This window comes from Dreissena polymorpha, chromosome 7 (assembly GCF_020536995.1).
Source record: "Dreissena polymorpha isolate Duluth1 chromosome 7, UMN_Dpol_1.0, whole genome shotgun sequence".
Lineage (NCBI taxonomy): Eukaryota > Metazoa > Mollusca > Bivalvia > Myida > Dreissenidae > Dreissena > Dreissena polymorpha.
Window position 1 is genome coordinate 104352075 of NC_068361.1, and position 24190 is coordinate 104376264.

Consider the following 24190-nt stretch of genomic DNA (forward strand, 5'->3'; position numbering starts at 1 on the left):
ACACCGGAGCGTCAATAGCTGGGACTTGTTAAGGGGAGGGGTTAATTGTTCGGCGGTCCGGTAATCTCAGTCGGGAGAGCATTTGCCCTGTGTCCCGGGTTCGAGTCCCGGACTGGCGGCACACTTTTCTCACCATGTGCGAGAAGCAAATCACGGGCTATTGGGTGCACAACTTAGATTAACGCTCAAACGTGTTTAACTTACAAATGTATTAAAATTGTTTGCATTAATTCAGAAATTATGTTACTCGTTTCCTTAACCGCTTGATACGCGGTAACCGGAGGACCCATATGAGTTAAGCATGAGCACCGTACCGTAGTTATATTCACAAATTGAGTGCGCGTATTGTAGCCAATAATGCATTCATATCATCTACTTTTATGACTTATTGTCCTAATTGTCCGACAAATGAAAACAACAACATCATCTTCGTAATCTATAACATATATTGACACAATTTTAAATTTGAAAGGCAGCGGATTCAGTTCTTCATTGCTTTTGGTTTTGACTTAAAAACAATATTTAACATTTGTTGACAAACTTAGCAAATCGCCAGAACCGAAATACGTTGTAAATATAACGGTAAAGTCTTTAATTAAGAAAATAACATAGATTGCAACATTAGATCCATTCATAATCTTTTTTAAATGCCTGTTTGCTTGTTGATGTTAATACATAAGCATCTAAATGTTATAATTTATATTTTTGTTTCTGTTCGACAGGCTTTGCCTTTATTCTAAAGCCACCGAGGTGTATCATTTAATAATTTGATGTCTCCAGCGACACTATTTGTTGTTGTTACAAAATCATCCGATAACCTTTTTGCAATTTCATTTTATAAAGCAGGTTATTTGTCATGTGAGTGCAGTTAGACTATAGTCAGACACCGGGAGAGATTGATATTGTTTCTCAAAGATAGGTGACCTTCCTTACAAAGGAATCAATATTCGTTACACAGACTAAAAATGTTTCTTGCTAATAAGAATATTTGTGGACTTGGAAAACGGTGTGTTAAATTGCAGAATACATTTCAATGAACAGTTCTTCGAGTTGTTTTATTGAACCGAAATACACATTTTATAAAATAGCTTTAAACCAATGTTTGAAAAACATATTAATTTATTTTTATGCAATATATTCTAGGAAAGTTATTTTATTTAATCGTATTTATAAATAATTTTCAACTTTTAGTGAACAAGGATACTTTTTTATACTAGTTCATGTATGATGATAAGATGATGCATTGGTTTCTATTAATATAAGCAAAATAGTCAATATTTTAGCGATATATAAATACTTCTATACTATAATAAAATATCATCATAACTTACAGTGTTCGTTGTTATAACCCTAGCATACTGATGGCATTCTTCAGACCCTTAACGAGCAATCAAGAATTAAATTTTGCTTATTTTAATTCTGCTCCGTTTGTTTGACTAAACCTTGCTGTGTAGAAATACTGTATACAACAGCCACGGAGCGTATATTGTCTCATCTAGATTCCCTGACAACAGCATTTAAGCGTATCAGTGTTCCAGCTAGGATTTGAAAAGGACAGGGGGCGCTTTTCTGTCAAAAGGGCTCTTTGGACTCGCAGTATTTTGTCAAAAGGGCACTTTCGAGCGCGCGGGCGTTTCTGGAATGCTTCCTCTTGCATGTTAATTTATATGTTTTTAATAATTGTTAGAATATATTATTCCCATTATTATTAAACAATTCAAATATAATGTCTACAATGAGGAATACATAAATTACTAGTACAATGTATTGTAATAAGATTATTAATCATCATATGTAAAAAAATAATATTTTTGTTAAGGGAAGGGGGGGGCCTAGGAAGGGCAGGGCGGGGCGCCCTTCAATTTAGGCCTAGCTGGAGCAATGCATATAACTCTTTAATGTTCAGCATAATCCATTATGCGGTAAGTGGTTTAAAGTTATGTTCTGAACTACAGATTTCAGCGCAATATATAGTTTTAGAGGGGTCTGCCACCGATGGGGATGAAAGTATAGTGGTCTTTGGTGGTCTCTTGCATTATCTTCTAACGGAACAGAAGGGGAGAGGAGACATTCCTGACGGACGCAAATTGGTGTCCTGAAAAAGTTCCACTTCTTTTCATTTAGAAGCACGGTCCGTAGAGTTCTTGGATGACTTGCATAATCCCTTCTTCAATGTTGAATCCTTTCAGAACCTATCATGACAAACGCGGTCGAACTCTTTCTTACAGTCGATGACGTTATGGAGAAGCTCAAGGTGGTGTTGCAGGTGGTTCTCAATGATGACCCTGCATGCAGTTAAAGATCTGTGCTCCGTCCAGCTCTGAATCTAGCCTGCTCTTCCACAAGTAGCTAATCGGTCGTACTTTTCAGTTGGTTGAGAACGATAAGTTGCATGCCTTTGCTGGCATGGCTGACGAGGCTGAAGGTGCGGCAATTATCTCATACAGTTTAAGTTTGCCCTTTTTCGGTAGGGGGTGGGGTGACTAGAGATTACTTCCCGTTTTGACAAATTTTGGCGTATCTACATTTTTCTCATTTATACCACACGGTGATGTGACAGCGTATATCAGCGGTATACACTAATAGTTAAACCCATCTGTAATCTTAGTATACTACGCTTTCCATACCGATAAACGCGGATAATACTGTCGGAATTATTCATTAGCTTAACAATTGCATACGATGCGGACATTAAGTATGTAGTTCGCTACGGTCTTTTAATTCGTGAATATATACGCTAAGCGGAAGTTGCCATGGCAACCGAAGTTCGGAAGTTTGAAGCCTGGGACTGGGTGCTCTTCGCGTTGATGCTCGGCATCTCAGCGGTCATCGGAATCTTCTATGCGGTCAAGGAATTCATGAACAAGGACTCCAACAACGCCGACTATCTAATGGGCGGACGCAACATGCAGCTGGTTCCGGTCGCTATTAGCATCCTCGTCTCTTTCATGTCGGCGATCCTGATACTCGGGACGCCGGCGGAAATGTATACCGCCGGAACTTTATACTTTATGTACCTGATCGGTATGATCCTCGCCATCATCCTGTCGGCGCTCATCTTCGTGCCTCTCCTTTACCCTCTGCGTCTCACCAGCAGCTTTGAAGTAAGTCTCATTTGTTTCATTTTTAGATTTTGCGATGTTCGAGTAAGATAAAGGAATAATTAAACTACATAAATACTAAAAGAAGATAAATGTTTGTTACCGTCTGTTTATATTTATATTAAGGCAATTGGCAAATGGTCAGTACAATACATGAATATACTTACGACTTCACTAGCCCCTGCTGGCGTAACGGCAGTTGTCGAAAGCGCCTGTGGCGCTTCGAGATTAAAGGTTACAAGAAAGCATTATCAAGACAGTGTAAATGTTCCAGAAATAAAGGAATTTGTTTGAATAATCAAACGACTCAAGGCTTTTCTACTATATAAACATTGGGCAATACATATGCTTTGTATGTCATCCACATAAAAGATAACACTGTAATAAATAAAAAAAGGAACATTTGTGAATATGTAGCTTTTAAGTCTACATTACCATTTTCCAGATCTCATCGCTTATCGCACCAAAGCAGATTAACATGTTCAGCCTACTAAAAGTAATTAGAATTAACGGTCTTTGACTAGTTTGTCTTTACATCTTTACTTATTGGGTATGCTGTTATTTATACTTATCTTAAATTTTGTAGAAAATTCAGACAAGAAATACTCGTCGATGCAGCGGCGGCGTTGTTTTGTACTATGAAGAAAAATTTAAAAGAATACATTCAATTGAAATTGCAAAATAATCATCTTGACTCAGTTATTTGATTAAAGCTAGATCGACATTTTTTTTAAATTAATTATCACTGAGGCTGTAATGTTCAGTGCGAAGACTCACCGGCATACACTATTAATAGTGATGACTTTCGATATTCAAGAAAATGGTATTTGTATACAATGTCAGGTTTAATTTTGTGGCGATATTAAATTTAGAATTGATGGTTGATATGTTTTTACTATTTATGGCATCGTTTTAAGATTGATACTGATTAAAATCCAGGTGTTTACTCTATTAGGGCTTTGGTCGCTAGATCTTCTATTTACCAACGAATTAAATTAAATGATTTATGTAAATCATCAAATCGTGTTGTGAATGGTAGAGTTGATAGTTGATACGAGCCAATGTACATTCTGTTATTCTTACGGTTCATCAACAATCGGTTATTTGCACTGTCACGAACTTAATTTCACATTTTCACAATTAAAGACTTAATGAGGCGCGTGATACGAAAATGGGTCGTTTACATTGAGTATGCGGCCAATCAAGGCTTTGTGGCTTCATTATCGGACATGGGCGCTGCTGATCAGATTGCACTTTCTGCGCGCCGCGTATGGAAAAACACCTACTTTGAAATGACGCGCATAACCTTTGTACAAGCAGCTCATCACGGATTACTGTATTTTATGCACGCGATGACGATATCCGGAATGTTGCAGATCCTTTATCTGCAAATGAACATTTCATATGTTAAAAGCCAAAATTTGAAGAATGTTGCAGTATTAAGCACATTGAATGTAAATTGGCTGGTAGTTATCATGTATCAGTGTTGATTTGTCGGAAAATAAGAGGTTTCGACTATTGCGTTTGCAATGAAAGTAAACAAACTTAAATATAAAAAATAAAAATGAAAGTACAGGCACTGAAAATGAAAGATAATTCATAAGCCTAAAGATTTGTGGGATTTTTTTAAAAGTTAAATACATTATTCTTCTAATTCTGAATATTTTAAATATGCTGTGGGCTTACGTCAAGGCGAACTTATGACCCCTTTGACTTTGCTGAGCGAATGCACTTCCGTTTTAAGTATTTATGACAATTGTTTATATTGATTACATTTCAACATCATTTAGGTCTTTATATACGTTTTTTAATATCCGGTATTAATAGTAAATTTGTTTTTATAAGTGTATCATATATTAAAGTATAAAATCTATTTTTTCGAAAATGAGATAAACATATGCATCTGAGCAATTTGCATAATTATCACGGCCATCAAATTGTAGTAGTAAATGATTTGAATTATTTGGAAAATGTTTAAACTAAACAGGGATTTGTAATTAAAAACCATAACATTTATGCACCAAAGACACTTCAGGAAATGAATATTTCATATAATAAATAGAAGCAGTTTGACTTTTAGCCTTAAACACAATACCAACTGTGTGGTGCCTTTGCGGAATCTATTTTGAACAAAGCATGCGCAATTCGGGAATAAACAAATCAAATCAAATAAACAAATCAAAGGCATTAGAACTAGTACACTTACAGGTCTGCACACGATTTATAAATGTTCAATAAAAGGTTTGTAACGCGGAAGTATATGGTGATTTAGCTATCTGCTCTTTTTTTTATCGATATTCATGAATCCTTAAATTCTGATATAAAATAACCCAAACGAAAAACTTATTTATAAAATCAATAAAACCCCTAAGTTTATATGATTGCAATTGCGTACATTCGAACTTGGCTTGTAATATTATAAACAATTATAATATTTTAGTGTCGTGTTTAATAATACAAGCTCTGTCGATGCATACAAACTTGAAGTATATAGTATGTTGTTTATAGTTCTGTTTCATATATTGATCGTGAATTTAATACCGGCATTATATACAAATACTAGTTAGATTTACCACCTAACGCGGGACTTAACGATTTTTATATGTGTTAAATTGTAATATATTGATAAAACTATGTTACAATAACACAAAATAGGCAAGCAAAATATACATTGAAGACGAATTTCATAAAATGCAGCAAAGACAAATTAGCGCCCGAGCCGACTGTGACGAAGATATATCGTACATATTATCCTACAATAACCGAAGCATTCGTCTTTTTATAAAGATCAGAGTTAGTGTTCGTGCGTCGTATGGATAGATATCGTTGCAGGCAATTAAAATGATCCGTAAAACTAAATTTAGATTCACATCGTACATGCATAATATACATGCTGGCGAATTCGACTGTACAGACATTTTCGTTTTCAGAATTAAATATCTGGCTTATTTTGAATTTTTCAACACATGTTCTTTTTAATTTTAATTTTAATTTATATTGGAATATATGTATAATAAGTTTGTTTTTTTACACATTTTATATAAATGCATGCATATTTGACAAAATCGTGCAGTCCCGCTTTAAACTACTCATATTTCCAGTTTCTTACCCAAGAACATCGGCTCTGCCACTGAGAACTTAAACTGGAAGATATGCAGGTCAAAATACCAGTTTGTTTGAATGAATAAATAAACAATTTTAATTTCCTTTTGTATGTAAATGTTCATCATACGACGCGATTAGAAAAAACACTTTATTATTACAAAATCTATTGATTGTTAAATATTACGTACACGTTTTACCGTTTAGAAGGAAAAATCATAGAATTACATATTACAAATTACGTATAAAAATTGGTACGAAACTAAAATTACATATGCATGCTAGTTGTTATGAAACAGCAGACTGAAAGAAGAAATAATGCTAAGAAATATTTGTGTTAGCTTTTTTGTATTAATAACTATAAACAGTTATCATCCATAGAATACATGATATGAACACGCTTTCGTAAAATCATTCAATTTAAGCCATTCAGGTTAATATGATTGACATTATTATTTATTTAATATTTGCTTGCATTCCGTAGAATTTGTGATAGGTATTAGTTTTCTTAATATTATAAAAATGTCTAACATGACTGTTAATATATACGCATTTATGTTTTATTTCATATTCAATGACATTCCATAGAAGTATAAGCTTACATACAATTATTAAATTTATATCATGGCTGTTAATATGAGTGGTTGTATTATTGTTATATTACCAGCATTGTGACATAACTTATGTAAGTTTATTATAAATTTACTGCTTTCAGAGGAAATACACAGTACGATTCCTCAAAAACAATAATTATTGTCTTGTCTTGCTACAGATAGTTAAAATATAATTGTTTGTGCAAGTTATTTTCTTTTTTTTGCTATTTACTAATGCGACAATAGCCTAAAATTTAAATCACGCTCGTCGTGCCATTGGTTTCGCATGAACCGTCAATTGAATTATCTTTCACTGTTGCATTCATTCAATTCGGTTAAAACATGACTATTCTTTAAAAAAAACAACAAGAGAAGTTGTAATGCATAAGTAGACTTAATGGTCTTGCAAATGCACTCCTAAGAAGATGTATTCAAACTATCTTAACGCTCGACCGGCAGCTGCTTTTATATACGTTTAACCTTGCACAGAACTTAGAGTAATCAGGTCGGACATCATGTATGCTGAAGACAACTAGTATTTCATCTTCAATAATACCTATAAAGAGATGAATTATCAATAGCAAACTGAATGGAAACGTTAGCGGAAATAAGCTTGATATAAAAAATGTTCGTGTTTTCTATTTTTTAGGTACACGTTTCAATTCTTTAATATCAAAAATACCTTCATCACGGTTTCGAATATACACGGTTTGCTATTACAACTTTTCTATATACAATATTTTACTTATCAGATATACATGTACAGCCCAAATTATAACGTTTCAATAACGTACTTCGAGGGCCCGCTTTTGATACACCACCCACGTTTTCACTTAAGCAGCACTAGCTTTTGTTTGTAAACATTGAAGGGCTTCACAACTTCATGTGTGTTGAATATTTATATTGCATGCTTCCATTTAATGCGATAAATGGGCCATTCTCGCTCTTTTGTGTTGTTCCTTCGTCGGTTATGGTACTTTTCAAATCTAAACCCTACATATTGAGCCATATTTTCCGTTTTTTGAAGGTTCAACTGCAAGCTTCAGTTTTACCCGTAATTCTGAGTCTCTTATTAAAGTTTATAATCTTCCCCTGTCTTTATCTTATTTCCGCACTTTTGCAATGCAATTTTACACATTTTATTTCCATACTTTTGACATGAATGTTTGTTTTTATATTTATTTTCAGTACCTACAGTTGCGCTTTAATTCACGGGCGGCAAAACTGACCGGGACAGTGATCATGATTATTCAGCAAGTAGGTCAAACAACATATATTATTTAATACATTTGAGGGATTTGTAAACATATATACAGCAGGCTGAATGTGAATAAAATCGGCTGAATCTCTACGATATTTAAAACAGATGCAATAAGCCTTAAATTGCCACGACGGAACTGTGTAAAAACAACATAATATCGCGCGATTGTTTACCGGATATAACGGTTTATCGGTACGCATTTATTACACTTATAATTTGTATATTCATGAGAGTTGTAATCAAATTTATTATTGCGTTTCTCATGGATATTATTGCTTTGCCGATATTGGGGCTAAGTGGGTTGTTCTTAAACTAGCAACTTAGTGAAAAAGACAGCAACATCGCAAAACTCGTGGCATTAATACTCCTGCATTGGTGTTAATGGCTAATTTTAAACATTTCCAGATTTCGGTTGTGTTCCAGCTTAAATCAAATTAGGCAGCTATTACAGATGACAAGAAAAGGGCTAATATCGTATTGAAATGATTGTAGATTTCTTAATTTAAATTAAAAAGGCTATAATCGTACGAAGGCTTTGCTCAATACGCTTTTGCTGTTTGATCTCTTGACAAGTGTACACCATCGTCGAAACTACCATTTCACTTTAAAACGGTTGCTTCACAATTTCGATGTCATGATTAACTAATAAGACAACCCTGTCGTTGCGATGCCCAATTCCGAATGAAAATTCAACCAATCAATTGACTCGTTTTCAAAAAGTAACATAGCAAGTGCTGTTCGTGTTGGCATACTTACATTTATTTGTTTATTTTTCCATATTTTACCGTTATCTGTTCGCTTTTTCATACATGTTGTTATCCGTTCGCTTTTGTCATATTTACCAATATCCGTGCGCTTATAGACTGTTCCAGAATCGATAAATTGACCGCCGCCATATTGTCAGTCACGTGACTGACCGCCATTACACTACTGCCAACTTCTGCGAGTCTGCGTTTCCAAAAGCCAAAGACGTAGAGAATACCCGCTTCGCCGATGTCGGATTAATACATTACATAATTAATTATGTTCAGGCGATTATAACATTTTTTGTTGTTGAAATGATTTTTTGAGGTTGAGATTGATTGTTACAAATAAATTGTTTTAAATGCTTTCGTGTATTTTTTTATTTTGTGTGTGTAAACAAGTGGTAATCATCGGCTAAAATTTGCCGGTTCAGTCGCTCATATCTTTTATTAGACTTTTTACTGTTAACTTGTCACAAACAATTCACGCATGTTTTTTTGTGTTGATTTTAATAGCCGCAACATCAAGCAGATTATATTTTAATTAATACTTATTAAAGATTCTCGCGCAATTAATTACAGCTAATTGTTTGAAATTTGTATCAATTGGTAAAACTCTATATTCGAAAATCATAACATATTGTATTAAGTATGATATTGTTGATACGCCTTCCATTTTTTCTTGTCCTCACTGAAATCAGAGATAAAAAAATATGTTGTTTGGATTTAAATAAAATTTTGTGAGCTGGAATTATATCACGTAAAAAACGAACTTTTTTTCATGGGAGAGTGATATTGATCTTGACGATCTTTTAGGTGATAATCTTTGGAATAATTTAACAGCTATAAAGCTCAACATCATAAAAAAAATTATTTTATATGTCTTTGCACTGACGCAAAACATATGGATAACGACACGTGTTTAGTCAATTAATCGAAAAGAAACTCCGGAAATAATAATACATCTAATTATAAAAATATAATTATCAATGGCATGAGTGCGCTAGTATGAAAAACAAATGAGTGATAGAAAGTGTAAGGGGTGCATTGAAAATAAACGTACTACAAAGCCCTATTAAAAGCGCAGTGCATGACGGGTTTTACATGTAGTTTTAAAAGGGGTTTGTACTGAGAATGACGCTATTAACATAAAACTGAAAAACACAACTTCACATGATGCAAATTAAACTGTGTATTCATGTATATTGAAAACTCGTTACTAGTGAGTAGAGTGACAAATATCTAACATTTTAACACACATTTATCTATATACATATATATTTTTTTGAAAACATTATTTACCCCCGTTGGTGTCAATTGTAATTTCTTATTTTTATGATGTCGTTCGTGAATTGCCGTAACATTAAATCTACATACAGAAAGACGTAGTTTTAATTAACTGATACCCGCTAAATACGTTAAATGTCTTTACGTAAATTTTATAATTATTAAATACTTCTTTTTTCATAAATTAAACGGGCTAGTATCTTTACGGTGTACAATTTCTGATATTCTATATTGGACATAACTTTTAATTTGTACAATATGTAACATATCTAATGTACGCAACTGTTAAGTATGTCGGAGGTAAATTATTCAACCAAATGACTGCTTAATACTAACAGAAAGGGACGACATGGTGGCATCATCAATTGTGTTTAATGACCAGACTGTCATCTACCACCCAGTGTGGTTTATGGCACCATGTTGTTAGTTAGGTCTAGATAATATCTGATCAAAACGAGATAATCGGTTTATGCAGAACAAAGGGGCAATTAAACACTGGAATGCAAAGGCTTACACGATTTTAAGATTGATGCAAATAATCAAATGATAAATATTGCATTTAATTTAATTAAATGTTTTTTAATGTGTCAACTTGTTAATTTTCCTAGACAAATACCTACAAAAATGCATGTTTTTCAAGCATTTTTCTGTTATAACACTAGCTTAACATCTCCCCTAGCAAAAAAACTTTATTTCATACAATTTGCATGACAAACAAAAACGTTTTAAAAAAAAGAAAGAAATTCATCCGTTGAATAATCGGTGCTCTCTCATATATGTTACCGGTTGTAAGGCAGTAGTGTAATGGCGGACGCGGAGAGATTCAGGGGAGATAATTTGGTAATGACTAAATTCTGGAACGGTCTATAGTCATACATGCCGATATCAGTTCGCCGTTGTCATATTTACCGTTATCTTTAACTGCATGGAAAACTCTTGTTTTTGTGTGTGGAAAACATGTCTTTAAATTAACGTTCTTTGTCTGCAACACCCTTAAAAACAACAACAACAACAACAACAACAACACACATTGAAAGCTGTACTTATCTTAATTAATATCCGCAATCTTTAAAATATAGTCTCTGACCTTGTGAGATTCTTGATACTCTTTCTGTGTTAAAAGAAGTTTGAGTTTTATTGATCGAAACAAAACGTTGTACAATATATTGAGAAGCAATGGTTCAAAGATAAAACTACGAATCTAGGACATTGGGCATAATCTTAAATCTGGTATGTCGACATTTAAGTGTTGTTTAAATGATATTAGATTAATTCTTGGCCGAGCAAATCAATGTAGTTGTATATTATAGGGTGTATACTCTGTGTGCAGGTCACCTCTTTCCACCCAATAGCGCAGCCCTATTAGTGTACGATATTTTAAGGCCACAATAAACTGATCAGACGTTCGTCGGATTGGACTAACCTTAAAAACCAAAAATAAAATTGTTGTTTATCTATGCTTTGAGCTTGCCACTGATTATATAGAAAATGGAATTAAAATAATTGTAATTGTTTTGTTCAGTGGCATGGTTCAATATATTATCATCATGTTTTTTACCATGTTCTGCGACATGTTTCAGATTCTGTACATGGGTATCGCTTCCTACGCACCCTCCACTGCTTTAGAAGCAGGTAAATGCCCATTCAGATTCGTGTAAATCGCTAGTTAATCGACCAAAAAAACATCGACAGTTAAAAGTGACAACTATTGCATGTCCATTAGTATGGATTGAGTTTTATAAAAACATGTAGACGGAAAAGTGTTCTTAAGGTGTTATGGTGAGATAAGATTACAACGCGCAATCACTCAGGGTCTTGTTTTAAATTATGTAATACATATTGGGCTTTGTAATTAAAGGCCTTTCAATATCAACTCGGTAAATTACTAGCAGACTAGTTTGTGTTTTTCACTTGTTTCCTTTCTACAAGGATTAAAATTTAATCGACATGCAATACTACATAGTTTGCTATAATTGAACTAATTTTTTACAACACCAATTTTGTTTATAGATGATATTCATGTACAACACTTCAAATTCAGAGTTTAAGATTGGTAGATGTCAGAATGCTTCAATAATTGAGATCGAACCCGGCAGTAACTTGCTGCTAGGTGAGAACGAAACTGCGATCCCTTCATCGGTCAAATGATTGTTTCAGTAACCGGTTTCCCAACCTGGGCCACCATTATCACAGTGGGATGTGGGTCAACTTTCTATACATTTCTTGTACGTACATGGTATAGGTTCAATAATTGTTGTCAGTGTTTGTTTGTTTGTTTGGGGTATGTATGCGTTATTTTAATTAATAATCCTAAAATTATTATATGAACGATACAATAGAAGCAATGACATGTTCTTGATCAGAAGAATGTTTTTGCGGATATAGTCACCGTATGGTAACACATTATACATCTCCTAGATATTGTGAACCATAACGTATGCGACACAATAACTGCATGCATGTTTTGTGTATGCACTGCACGACAGGGCGGCATGAAGGCGGTGGTGTGGACAGACGTGTTCCAGGCTGTGGTGATGATAGCGGGAATTCTCGCAATAGTGATACAGGTTCGTATCCATAGTAATAATTGTTCGTATCCATAGTTATACAAGTCGTATTTAAATCGTGAAACGCGCTCTTATAGCGATACAACACCCTATCCGTTGTGAGGCAATTACGTATGCATAATGATAAACATCGAAACAAAAGTGATACGGTTTTGTTTTCGAAGTCATGCAGTTTCTTACCCATAGTAGTACACGTTCTTATCCATAGTGGTGCATGTTTTCAGTCATAATAGTTCACGTTCGTATCCACATTTATAAAAGCTCGTAATTTGTGATAAAAAACTTAATGTAACTTCCAACCTTTACTCGTGCATACTGTCATTTTCTGCAGGGTGCCATGAAGGTTGGAGGCATGAACACTGTGTGGAGGATTAATGAGGACTGGCACAGGATCGAGTTCTGGAAGTAAGTATCTTTACAATTAGGTAATAATTTTGTTTAAGTTGTATCGGGTATTTTTTATACGTTTGTTTTGTGGACACTAGTGGGTCGAAGGCAGCATCTATTTGTTTCACATGTAAGAAACTCAGCAACACACGCCAAAAATAAATGCACACACAAGCCCATCAACCCACTATTCTATTACCCTGAAACCCACAACTCATTCCAGACATAGAGAATACTAGGTTAGCGTTGAATACAGAGAAGTTTATGTTGCGAGGCTTAGAACGCCGGAAGCGCGAGCCTTGGCGAGCGCTTTCGGTGTTCGAGCCGAGCAACATAAACTTCTCTGTATTCAACGCTAATCCTAGTATTCTATTTATCCCATTTGATTTTTTCAACGTGACATTTAACATAAATAGATCTATAAACCTTAACAATAAGTTTAATTTAGTCATAAAATCGCTTAAAATCTAACAAATGTAACCATGCGTAGTGATATACATGTATTTGTTCTGGTACGCAAAATAGTCTTTAAAAAATTCACACATAAACTGTAAAACAAGTAAAAATATCACCATATGCCTACATTCAATTTTACGCAGTATGCGAATTTCAACACATTACGACCGCGAAAAGAAGAGTTTACTTTACTATCATTCATTTTATTTTCGAAAGAAAATGATCAAAATCCAATATGGCGGCGATTGCTCCTGACAAAATGCTGTCGATGTCAATAGATCTATACATGTACACCATCGACGACCTAGTTCTGGCTACCATAACTTTAAATGTCGCCTTTTATGATTTTTGACTGGCGCGACTTTGTACAGGACTGTCAATACTAAATAAACTGTACGCTGAAGTTTCTTTAGCTATCGAAGACCTTGACAATTTTGACGAGTAAACAGACAATTGCAGCGACTGACTCTTTATTTGACAAAATAAACAGGGCAATACGTTTTCCGACTTCGGACGACGAATTTAAGGACGCGCAGAACGTGTTTTTTATATAATGTTATGGGTATGCCGTGTGTGATCCGATGCATCAATGGCGCCCATGTTAAAATCATTTTCCCGAGAACAGGGAACGACAAAAGTACAAACAAAAATCAAAACACGTAAGAACTAGTATCTTACCTTTAATTATCCTTTAAAATCCATCTAATAATCCATGTAACTCAATAATTGACGATTTTGCATCTAGGGTCTTTAATAATTATTTTAGCATAGTTAAATAAAGACCCTTATGCCATTCTATCACTTTATTTAAATGAGTTTATGAACGCGATAAACTTTCTTCTTCGTCACACGCTACGTCATGTACTCTACATTACTGCTGTTCAAATGAACCGGAGCAGTTTATCTAATAATAGCCGTTGGTAAACTCGGTTGCATTTGCAGATTTCTGCATACAAACATAATTATGTTTAAACTTGCACAATGTTTTATTTATCTATAGTAAATGCTCTTATTGTACGAGAAAATAATTTAATATATAAATACACAAAGAATGGAAAACATTCCAGTACACAACAGATAAATGAGTAGAAAATACCCGTGTACAAAATGGGACGTTCCCAATTCCAGTGTGGTGCTATTTTTACCATCTTATACTTTACACAGCTCTATGCCTAACGTGAATTAAATAGGAAAGCAAACAAAACAGATTATTCATGAACTGTGCGATATGTGTATGGCTTGTTGTACATTCTTAATATTTAAGTTAAATATCAAAAGTATATGCTTTGGTTATAAACAATGCACATTACACGAAATAAGGAAAAAGTGATCAATTGACAATTCAGAAAATGAAGCAATAAGTATGTCATTTTATGACGCCATCAATCAGCAGATTCATTATACGGATGGCGAAAAATTATGTCATATGACTAGATTTAAAGGTTGAAGGACGTATAATTGTGAAGCTTAAGTTTTTTCGAATTTGTTTCTTATGAAAAATCATTCAGTGGTAAAGTAAATATAAATAAAAAAATAACAAAACAAAAATCGTGTAATTTTATATTTTATTTCAACATTTCTTTTGGTGAATATGTCATATATATTTTTTCTGCAAAATATGCACATTTTCTTCTAATGGGTGACCTTATAATTTGATCAATGAACCAAACAATATCGACCTAATTTTAGCGCATATCGCATGACGTCATTTAAAAAGTAGTCCGTGCACGCGACAGGTATATTCCACAGTGTTGAATACAAGCAAGTATATTCCACAACGTGTTATACCGTCAATGTCGCGGTGAAAATGGGATAAAATACCAAAAACTCACTAACTCACTAACTTGATTGCTCGCTCATTCATTCATTCACTCTATCCATCAATCATTCTCACTTATAATTAAAACAGGCCATTCTCTAGACAAACTTCGGTACGCACCGTTGAAAGAAATAGTGATATAATGTCTTTGCAAAACACCAAAAAAGAAGACTATCCTGTTTGAATGACTAAACAAAATCTAGTGCTGAATTATGAACATTTTGTTGGTGATTACATTGCATCGAATTACATGTACATGTTTCATATTTCAGTGCGAACTTCAACCCGACCACTCGCCACTCCATCTGACGTTTAGTAGTGGGCGGTAGTATCACATGGATGGGAACGTACGGGTGTAATCAGGCCAGTGTTCAGCGGTACTGTGCTCTTCCAACCCTGAGAAAGGCCAAGTAGTGAGTCTGTAGAGTCTGTCCTCAGTCAAAAGAAAACAATATCGGATTTTTATGCCCCCGGATCGAGTGATTGGGGGTTTATTGTTTTTGGCCTGTCTATCTGTCATTGTATGTGTGTGTGTGTGTGTGTGTGTGTGTGTGTCTGTAACTAAACTTTAACCTTAGTCATAACTTTTGCAATATTGAAGACAGCAACTTGATATTTGGCATGCATGTGTATCTTATGGAACTGCACATTTTCAGTGGTGACAGGTCAAGGCCAATGTCATCCTTCAAGGTCAAAGGTAAAAAAACAAATCCAAGGGAAGTAATAAGCTTTAAAGGGAGATAATTATCTGTACCTGCCAAATGATAAAAAATCAAAGCGGCGCAGTACGGGACACTGTGTTTCTCACAAACACATCTCTTGTTTTTGAATGGATTATAGCCTTGTTTTTTACGAACATGTATTGTAGCCAGGTAAGTTTATAAAGATAGTTTGCTGCACCCACCTTGAGAAAAACTAAGTACTGAGTGCGTAGAATAAAAGGCTTGACAATAAATTATTTGTTGACAATATGAAGGTGTGGGAAACAAAATAGACGTGCCCTAAAAGGCGTTTCTTCAGTTGTTAATGATATGCGAATTTATTTATTTATTTTTCACTCTTAGCAGGGTTAAACGTATACTGTTATACACCATCCATCTCCAGAAAAAAGGCGCGACCAGAAAATAAATTGTTTTGTAGCATTTTTATCATAAATTCTAAATGAGTTAGACGCATATCCTTTATGAAACTAATATACACATGTAGTACATTTGCCCTGTTTACGTGTTTAATGGAAATCTTATTGAATCTAAAAAACAATTTAATTCTTATTTAGTACCTCATACCAATTGGTGCATCTTTGACAGTGCGGTTCTCCTCAACATAGGCGGCGTCTTCCTCCTTGTTCTTTCCACGTGTCTTGCGGGCGTTGTCATGTTCGCCTACTACGCACAAAAAGGCTGCGATCCCTTGACCAGCAAGAAAGTGGCCAACGCCAATCAGCTCATACCGTACTTTGTCATGGAGGTGTTGGGTTACCCGGGACTTCCAGGACTCTTTGTGTCGTGTTTGTTTAGCGGGGCGCTAAGGTATTTCAGTGCAACTATTTTGTTTTTCCTACAGCATTGACATTAACATTATTTTCTGTTTTGACAGTCCATATGCAATCTTAACGATTCTGCCAAAATTGTAAATCTAGACCAAATAAGATACTTTTACGAGTCATGTCATATGTGAAGGTATGTTTATATTAATTGTTTATCATTTTACAATATCACGGTCGTTAATCACGCGCGTCACCTCCTTTTTGAGATGCATTAATAAATGAGCCAATGTTACTTCCGAGGTGACGCTCAGGCCCGAATGTTTTGCATTTCATGGATAATTTTACAGTGTGATTAGGTTTTATATGTTATTCAACATATATCGCATTATTTTTAAAATCTGGCAATGTAGTGCGATTCAGCGAAGATTTATTTATCCAAATATGTACAGAAACATACACTCTCAACCCATTTAAAATCGTGAGAACCTTTATAAATAGTGGCATTGTGGAGTTTTAAAAAGAATTTCGATGAGTTTTTCCTGTGTGACGAGAAAATTTTACCCAATTAAATCGCTAACGGCATCAAACGATTGCGTACAATATACTAGTACATTAGATGCTGCATGCACACAAATATTGGCTTCTTTCCGACGTAGTAGATAATTTTGCATTTTTCCTAAAGAGATGGAGGCAATTCTTAGGAGGTGGCGCTAATGATAGGAGGTGGCGCCAATGCAGGATGTATCAATTTACAGTCGTATCTTAATGTCATTATCGCATGATGTACATTCGGTAGATAAAGTTATTTGTTATATTTAATATATTTTTCAACGTTCATACGAAGGCCAAAATCTTTACAGAACCTAATCACATTCTATAATTAATAAGATGTATTTTTTAATAATTATATAAGTGATCATTTCAATTAAGAAGTCACCAACATGAATACAACATATTGTACGATATATACCAACAATTTGTAATACTCGATAAAATCAATAACTTAATGTTCAGCATAATCAAAATAATTCATCGACCGCAATATTTGTATACAGTATGGCAATGCATGAAATAAATTTAAGATAATACTTCTTCTTGAAACGATGATTTGTGTATCTTAATCCAAATGCTTAATTTATTGAAAGACCAAGGACAACAAACCTTAATAAGGCTCATATATGTTGTTTTTCCCACGATGAACTCCAAAGAAATAAGATAGCTCGGTCTTTTTCCGTTAACTTTTTTGTATAATACACGTTAACTGTTCTTATCATACAAAGATGAACGTTTAAAACCATCAATACAATATTAGAAAATTACTTTTTCTTATTCGAAACGCACGCGACTCAAATGTGAAGAAGTGATGAAGAAGTCAACTTACAAAAAAAATGCAAGTCTTGTAAACATAATAGAAACCATAACATTAAATATATCACTTTAAAATAGCTATAAATGTGCATTGGCGCCACCTCCTAATCTGCGTGCCACCTCCTTGGCATTGGCTTCATCCCTTTTTGCAAATGTATCTATTAGATCGGCTAGAAGCCGATGTTTTTGTGTATGCGTTAACTTGTACAGGTTCAAAGCAATCGTTTTATGTAATGTACGATTTAATTGGCTGTGATTTTGCTCGTCACGATTGCAAAATACATCGATTTGCTTTCACGAATTCTACCATGCAACAACTTATAAAAATCCTCACATTTCCAATTGGGTTGTGATTGTATGTTTCTGTACATTTTTTGATGAATTTATAATCGCTGAATCGCACTACATTAACCGATTTTTAAAATAATGCGAAATTTGTTAAAAAAACATATAAAACTTAATCACTCTGTAAAATTATCCGTTACATTTCAAAACATCCGGGCCTGAGCGCATCCTCGGAAATAGCATTGGCTCATTTATTAATGCATCTCAAAAAAGAGGTGGAACGCGTGATTAACGACCGTGAATATGAATGATCAAATTACATGTATTTGTATAATTTGTATAATAATAAGAATAATATACCATGCTTAAATTCCTTTTTGCCAATGTGCTTGCTGTAAAACTTAACTTTTTACTTTGTCCCCAGCACAATGTCCTCGTGCCTTAACGCGCTCGCAGCCGTCACGTGGGAGGATATCCTCAAGCCTGCAATCGGCGACAAGGTGACGGAGCGCGTAAAGACGTGGATAAGCAAGGGACTTGTGCTTGTGTACGGTGCCGCTGGTGTCGGCTTTGCGTTTATTGCGAAGACATTTGGTGGGACGGTGCTGCAGGTGTTTAATGAAGCTTCTGAATCTTCACCAGCACAATTACTTATCTTAACTCGCCTTTTATAACTCCACCGTGATTGGTATTGCGTTTGTTGCCAAGACCTTTGGCGAACGAGTTTTACAGATGACTTTTTGACCGGACATTTAAAGCGTTTTGGGTTTGAACTGCATTTAATTTCAAAAATGAATTATTAAAAGACCAACCATAACCTGTAAGAGTTGTGTGTATGATATGCTGTGTTAGGAGTAGAAATTGTTTTCGCATTCATTACTCAGACCTTTGAATATACAGTGTTGTACAGGTGACTCTTTATTCTGGCATATCACAATTCCCCTTTGCTTTAGTGATGTTTTTACTTCTTAGACCGTTTGAAGCATTTCTTCAATTTACCTATAATGTATACTGATATAGCTCTTGCGTTTATTATTTAACGTTTGGATGCAATGTTTTAGAGGCTACTATTTCACTTTTGTGTAATGGCCAATGCAGTTGCGTTTATTTATTGCACCTTTGGGAAACTTGTGTTACTAATATGTATTTAAACTCCATTTCACAATTCAATGTATACCTTTTACTTATCATCCATTTTTGCATGACTGTGTTATAAGTGACTCTCATTAACAAACGAACTATTGCTATTTCTAGGCATCCCAAAGTTTTACTGGTGCAGCATCGGGTCCAATTCTGGGCATGTTTCTACTCGGTGGTCTTTTTCCGTGGGCAAATTGGCAAGTAGGTACTTTGAAACATTAATCAAAACCTGTTTTAATCAACAATAACACCAATCAATTATACTAATTATTCTTGATTAATATTATGCAAACTAGATTTGGTCAAATGCTATGTTTAATGAAAGGTTAATCACCTCTATGTCGTGATACATATCTGTAACACGTACATATCTGTAACACGCTTCGCTTTTGATAATTTTCAAAGAAATGCATTGAAACAATGTTTTAAATTAGATTTCGGTTTTCGCTTTTGATAAACGTTGGTATGGAATTTATATGCAAAACCGCAAAAAAGATTATTTAAAACATATCTAGACTTAAACGGCGTATACCGACTTATGTCCACTATCAAAACTCATTGATTCACGCGAGTAGATGTTCATGCTTTCTATTTTTGTTTATATGTGTGTTTTTACATAAACACGTGTCAAATGTATGAGTTGTTTAAACATCAACTCTTTGTGAAGGTATGAGTATTTGGTAACACCTTATAAGTCTTTTATCATATTGAAATGCCGGGAAAGTGTATTTCGTCATTTCTTTCTTAAATTATTTTGTCACATATATTTTCATTAATATTAAGGTCAAGTTGTTCTCTATATTCGCACACTATTTTTTTTGTATTTTAATGCCAGTTCAGTTCACCTTTTTTACTTATACAATTAAATACTAGTAATTTCTTCCTTTACTCGTCGCCTATATCGGTGTAATACAAACGAAATTCTTATACTAGTAATTAACATATGGCGAATACTGTTATAGCATGAACATATTAGTATCAGTTTTTGTGATAAAATGACTAATCTGTACATTGTACTTCCCAGGGCTGTGTAGTGGGCGGAATACTGGGTCTGGCGTTCCCGCTTTGGGTCAGTGTCGGCGCATATAGCCTTCCCCGCAAGGGCTACACACTGAACTTCCCTACGGCAAATTGTTCGTTGGCAAATGTAACCATTGGGACCAATGCTGCAATAATTTCAACGACAACAGCGGCTGTTACTGAACTGTTAGTTCATGATTGTCCCTTCGCGTTATGCATTCATGTCTTTATGATTTATTGACTTGTTTGTCATGCTCTGAGTTACTAGTCAACATGCTGTATACATATAGGGATGTGTAAATAACTATATTGCTAGCACTTATGTCATTCGATATTCTTACACAATGTAATGTTATTAACATGTAAGTTGTGTGTTGTCATTTCACAAACATATGCATGTACTTCATGAATCTTTTTTAACCAATACGATTTGAATGAAAGTAAACACGCACCGTCTTTATTAAGTGTTTTACTTTTGTGTAACACAAGAACTATTGTTTTGCTCGTCGTAATTGACATTGATCAGTTTTCGATGAAGGCGATAAGGACAAATGGACAGTAAAATAAATCGTTCTTCACTTATAAAACCTTATGAAATCCGGTCAGGATTTGTTTTGTTGGCTCGTTTAATTGAAGACAAGGGTCATAAATATACTTTGAAAGAACGTTTAATTCACACGTTAAGTGTGCAGCTTTTTTATACCGTATCAATCCAGAATTGGGATCGCGACTGTTATAAATAAACTCTGTAGACTTATTTTACTCGAAGGTTCTGGAGTTAAATTATTGTAAACCATGTCGAATCTGAGGTATCCCGATATTGTCATAGCAACGGTCATTTATAACCGCATTCTACTATATACTCATTATATTCACAGGTCTGGAGTGAAGTTATTGCATACTGTGTCATATCAATGGTACTCAAGCATTGGCATGGCAACTGTCATAGTTGTAGGGCTGTTTGTCAGCTTCGTTACGGGTAAATATAAACTTTAAATATATCATTGCATGTAGTCACGGCATACAGGCTAATTCTTAATTATTTTCCCCTGTCCCAAATGTGTGGCATTTTACCCCTGAATAACTTGCATAGTGAAATATTCAAAGACTAGGGGACCATTATCATCTGATTTATGCACCGCCGATATTGATGCACTTCATTCAACTAGCCGATGCAGAGAAAGTCTACCTCTTCTTACCCTACACATTTATAGACAAGTTTTTAAAGGACATTCGGTTTATTTGATAATAATTTACTCGAAGTATAGTATTAACAAAGTCTATTTCCGATGTTTCTAAGCTAAACGGCTTGTTGGTGGTTCAATTGATGTTTACAATGAAATTCACACTCAAACTGTTGCTTAGATCGGTAGTCCCTAAACGCCAGACAAACAAACTATGTTGTGCATTTACGACAAGATAAGTAATCTATTATATTACAGATGGCATATTGTCATTTAAACCATTCTTGATCGCAAGTGTTAAAGAAATACTAAGAATTCATTCGACACATAATGATATTGATGTTGAGCAATTTGGTTTTTGAATGAACACTTTTGTCCTTTAAGGATGGCAGAAAGAGAAGGTAGATCCAAAATACCTCATTCCATTATTTGATCGACTTTTGTGTTGTCTACCGGAGAAATGGAGAAATCCATGCAGGTGTAGTTACCAATTTAAAGACCCAGAGGTAAGTAAATGAACAAAATATTTGGATTGTCAATGATTCTATTCCTCGGTTAAATACTTTTGTTCACTTAAGACGAATGAGTAACAGAGATGGTCCAAAAAAGGAGCATCGTTGTAATGGTTTTCATGGTGTAAAGGTATGGTTTGGACATTAAGACTGGGTCCTCCTGTGTTCAATCACTATTATTCTCCCTCTCCTCCTCATCATCATCATGATCATCAAAATTCCTGGCTCAGTGTCGTTGTTTCGTTGGAATTATCACTAGCATAATTATCAAAATAATCGCTAAAGTGTAGTATTGGTGGTTGGTTTATAACATACACTTTTCAGGTTTTGGTACAAGAACGGCACTCAAAAGAAATAATGATCACAAAAGATGATCAGGAGGATCATATGAGCTGCAAGGATTATATTCAAGAAAAATCTCCAGCGTTGAACGGAAACTCATCTGCGACTCCACTGGGCTACAAACCGTCGCCGATACAAAAGTTTGTGTACACAAACGTTTCATTTGATTTGCAAGAGATGCTTTCGACGAAATCGCCGCCTAACGGCAGCTAAGGAGAATGTAGTTTTACGCTTAAGACTTTTCGTATAACTACGAACGAATTTCAATCGCCCAAAAATTGCGTTTTGTATTATATCATTTTAATCAGATTAAGGTGTGCCTGGTTAATTGATGTCTTACATAATGCATTTATCAGTTATATGTCAACGTATATTACGACGTATGATATAATATATCAATATGCAAATATAAATATACTTGACCAAACGAGTATTATCAATTTATTACACTCAAGCAGACAGTTTGAATATCCAGTTTTTCCTGTGGCTTACTATGTAGCTTTATCTTTCAACCAATACATTCGAACTTTATCATTTTGTTTTTACTTTAAATAATCTGATATCATTGGAATGCATTAATTAATTGGTAATATAGAGTTCAGATTGTTTAAGATGCACAATACATTAATAATGTTTACAAAATAAAAGTGTTATCTTTTATAAATGCCTTGGTTTTTGTTCCTTTTAGGGACTTCACGTATTTGTTTTGAAATGTTAATTTGTAACATTGGTTCACGATCCATGCGAAAAAAGAAGGAAACTAGAATCTTTTTTTTTTCGATTTATCCAATGGCACTAAAACTACACTTGTTTGATATGACACAGAACACTGCAACCAAAGTTCTGTTCCACAGAGCGCTGAAACCAACAGATTTTGAGTAAGTAAATAGCATTGAAACTTCTTCAACTTTGGTTTAAACCCAGGCACAGAACTTTAAATATCTTTATTTCCGTACACTACACAGAATACACAAAAGTAAAGGAAGATAACTGAAATCTAAAGATACTTGAGTATGCAAATACCACTGAAACCTAAATATTTCTTTAAAACATTGGTTTTAACCTTTTTATTTTAGCTTGATTGCAGAGAGAACCTGATTCTTATTTGAAACGATTTCGTGTCCGTATCCTAGGACTAAAAACCAGTGTCTATGGAGGAAATCTAAAGAAGCACGTTCCTACAGCAAGGATCGAACACATGATCTCACGATCGCTAGGCGGACACCCAATCCACTACACCACTGCGACCCTTGTACAGATTGATCACTGTAACATACAAATCATTGTAACATACAGATCACTGTACCATACAGATCATTGTAACATACAGATCATTGTAACATACAGATCATTGTAACATACAGATCATTGTAACATACAGATCATTGTAACATACAGATCATTGGAAAAACACAGATTATGGAAACCTGCATATTTTTGTTATGCACACATCGCTGAAATCAACAAATCTTTGGTCAGCATACTGCAATGAAACCCACAGATTTGTTGTCAAAGACAATCACTCCAAACACGCAAT

The 24190-nt window shown here is 34.5% G+C and overlaps 2 protein-coding genes across 2 annotated transcripts in view; both read left to right on the forward strand.

Annotated features, from left to right (window-relative positions):
• Positions 1-2566: 2566 nt before the first annotated feature.
• LOC127840004 (sodium-coupled monocarboxylate transporter 1-like) overlaps positions 2567-24190 on the forward strand; it is a 639226-nt gene continuing 617602 nt past the window's right edge. Inside the window, exons 1-6 of the mRNA XM_052368393.1 lie at positions 2567-3104; positions 7985-8053; positions 11668-11719; positions 12245-12312; positions 12574-12654; positions 12986-13059. Coding sequence (XP_052224353.1) covers positions 2754-3104; positions 7985-8053; positions 11668-11719; positions 12245-12312; positions 12574-12654; positions 12986-13059 — 695 coding nt within the window. The 5' untranslated portion in view covers positions 2567-2753. The remainder of the gene's footprint in view (positions 3105-7984; positions 8054-11667; positions 11720-12244; positions 12313-12573; positions 12655-12985; positions 13060-24190) is intronic.
• LOC127837267 (sodium-coupled monocarboxylate transporter 2-like) lies at positions 15593-23265 on the forward strand. The gene is made up of 8 exons (XM_052364194.1): positions 15593-15729; positions 16644-16845; positions 18880-19066; positions 19710-19796; positions 20620-20801; positions 21494-21594; positions 22184-22305; positions 22636-23265. Exons 2-8 carry the CDS (start codon positions 16691-16693, stop codon positions 22864-22866), a joined length of 1065 nt encoding a protein of 354 aa, XP_052220154.1. The 5' UTR covers positions 15593-15729; positions 16644-16690; the 3' UTR covers positions 22867-23265.

What these genes read in the sequence shown, in the direction of transcription:
- LOC127837267 (XM_052364194.1), top strand. Translation starts at nt 16,691, where the DNA reads ATGTTCGCCTACTACGCACAAAAAGGCTGCGATCCCTTGACCAGCAAG. An exon ending in TTGGTGGGACGGTGCTGCAG is followed by an intron (nt 19,067 to 19,709) that starts GTGTTTAATGAA and finishes TGCTATTTCTAG; the next exon opens with GCATCCCAAAGTTTTACTGG. An exon ending in TTCCGTGGGCAAATTGGCAA is followed by an intron (nt 19,797 to 20,619) that starts GTAGGTACTTTG and finishes TGTACTTCCCAG; the next exon opens with GGCTGTGTAGTGGGCGGAAT.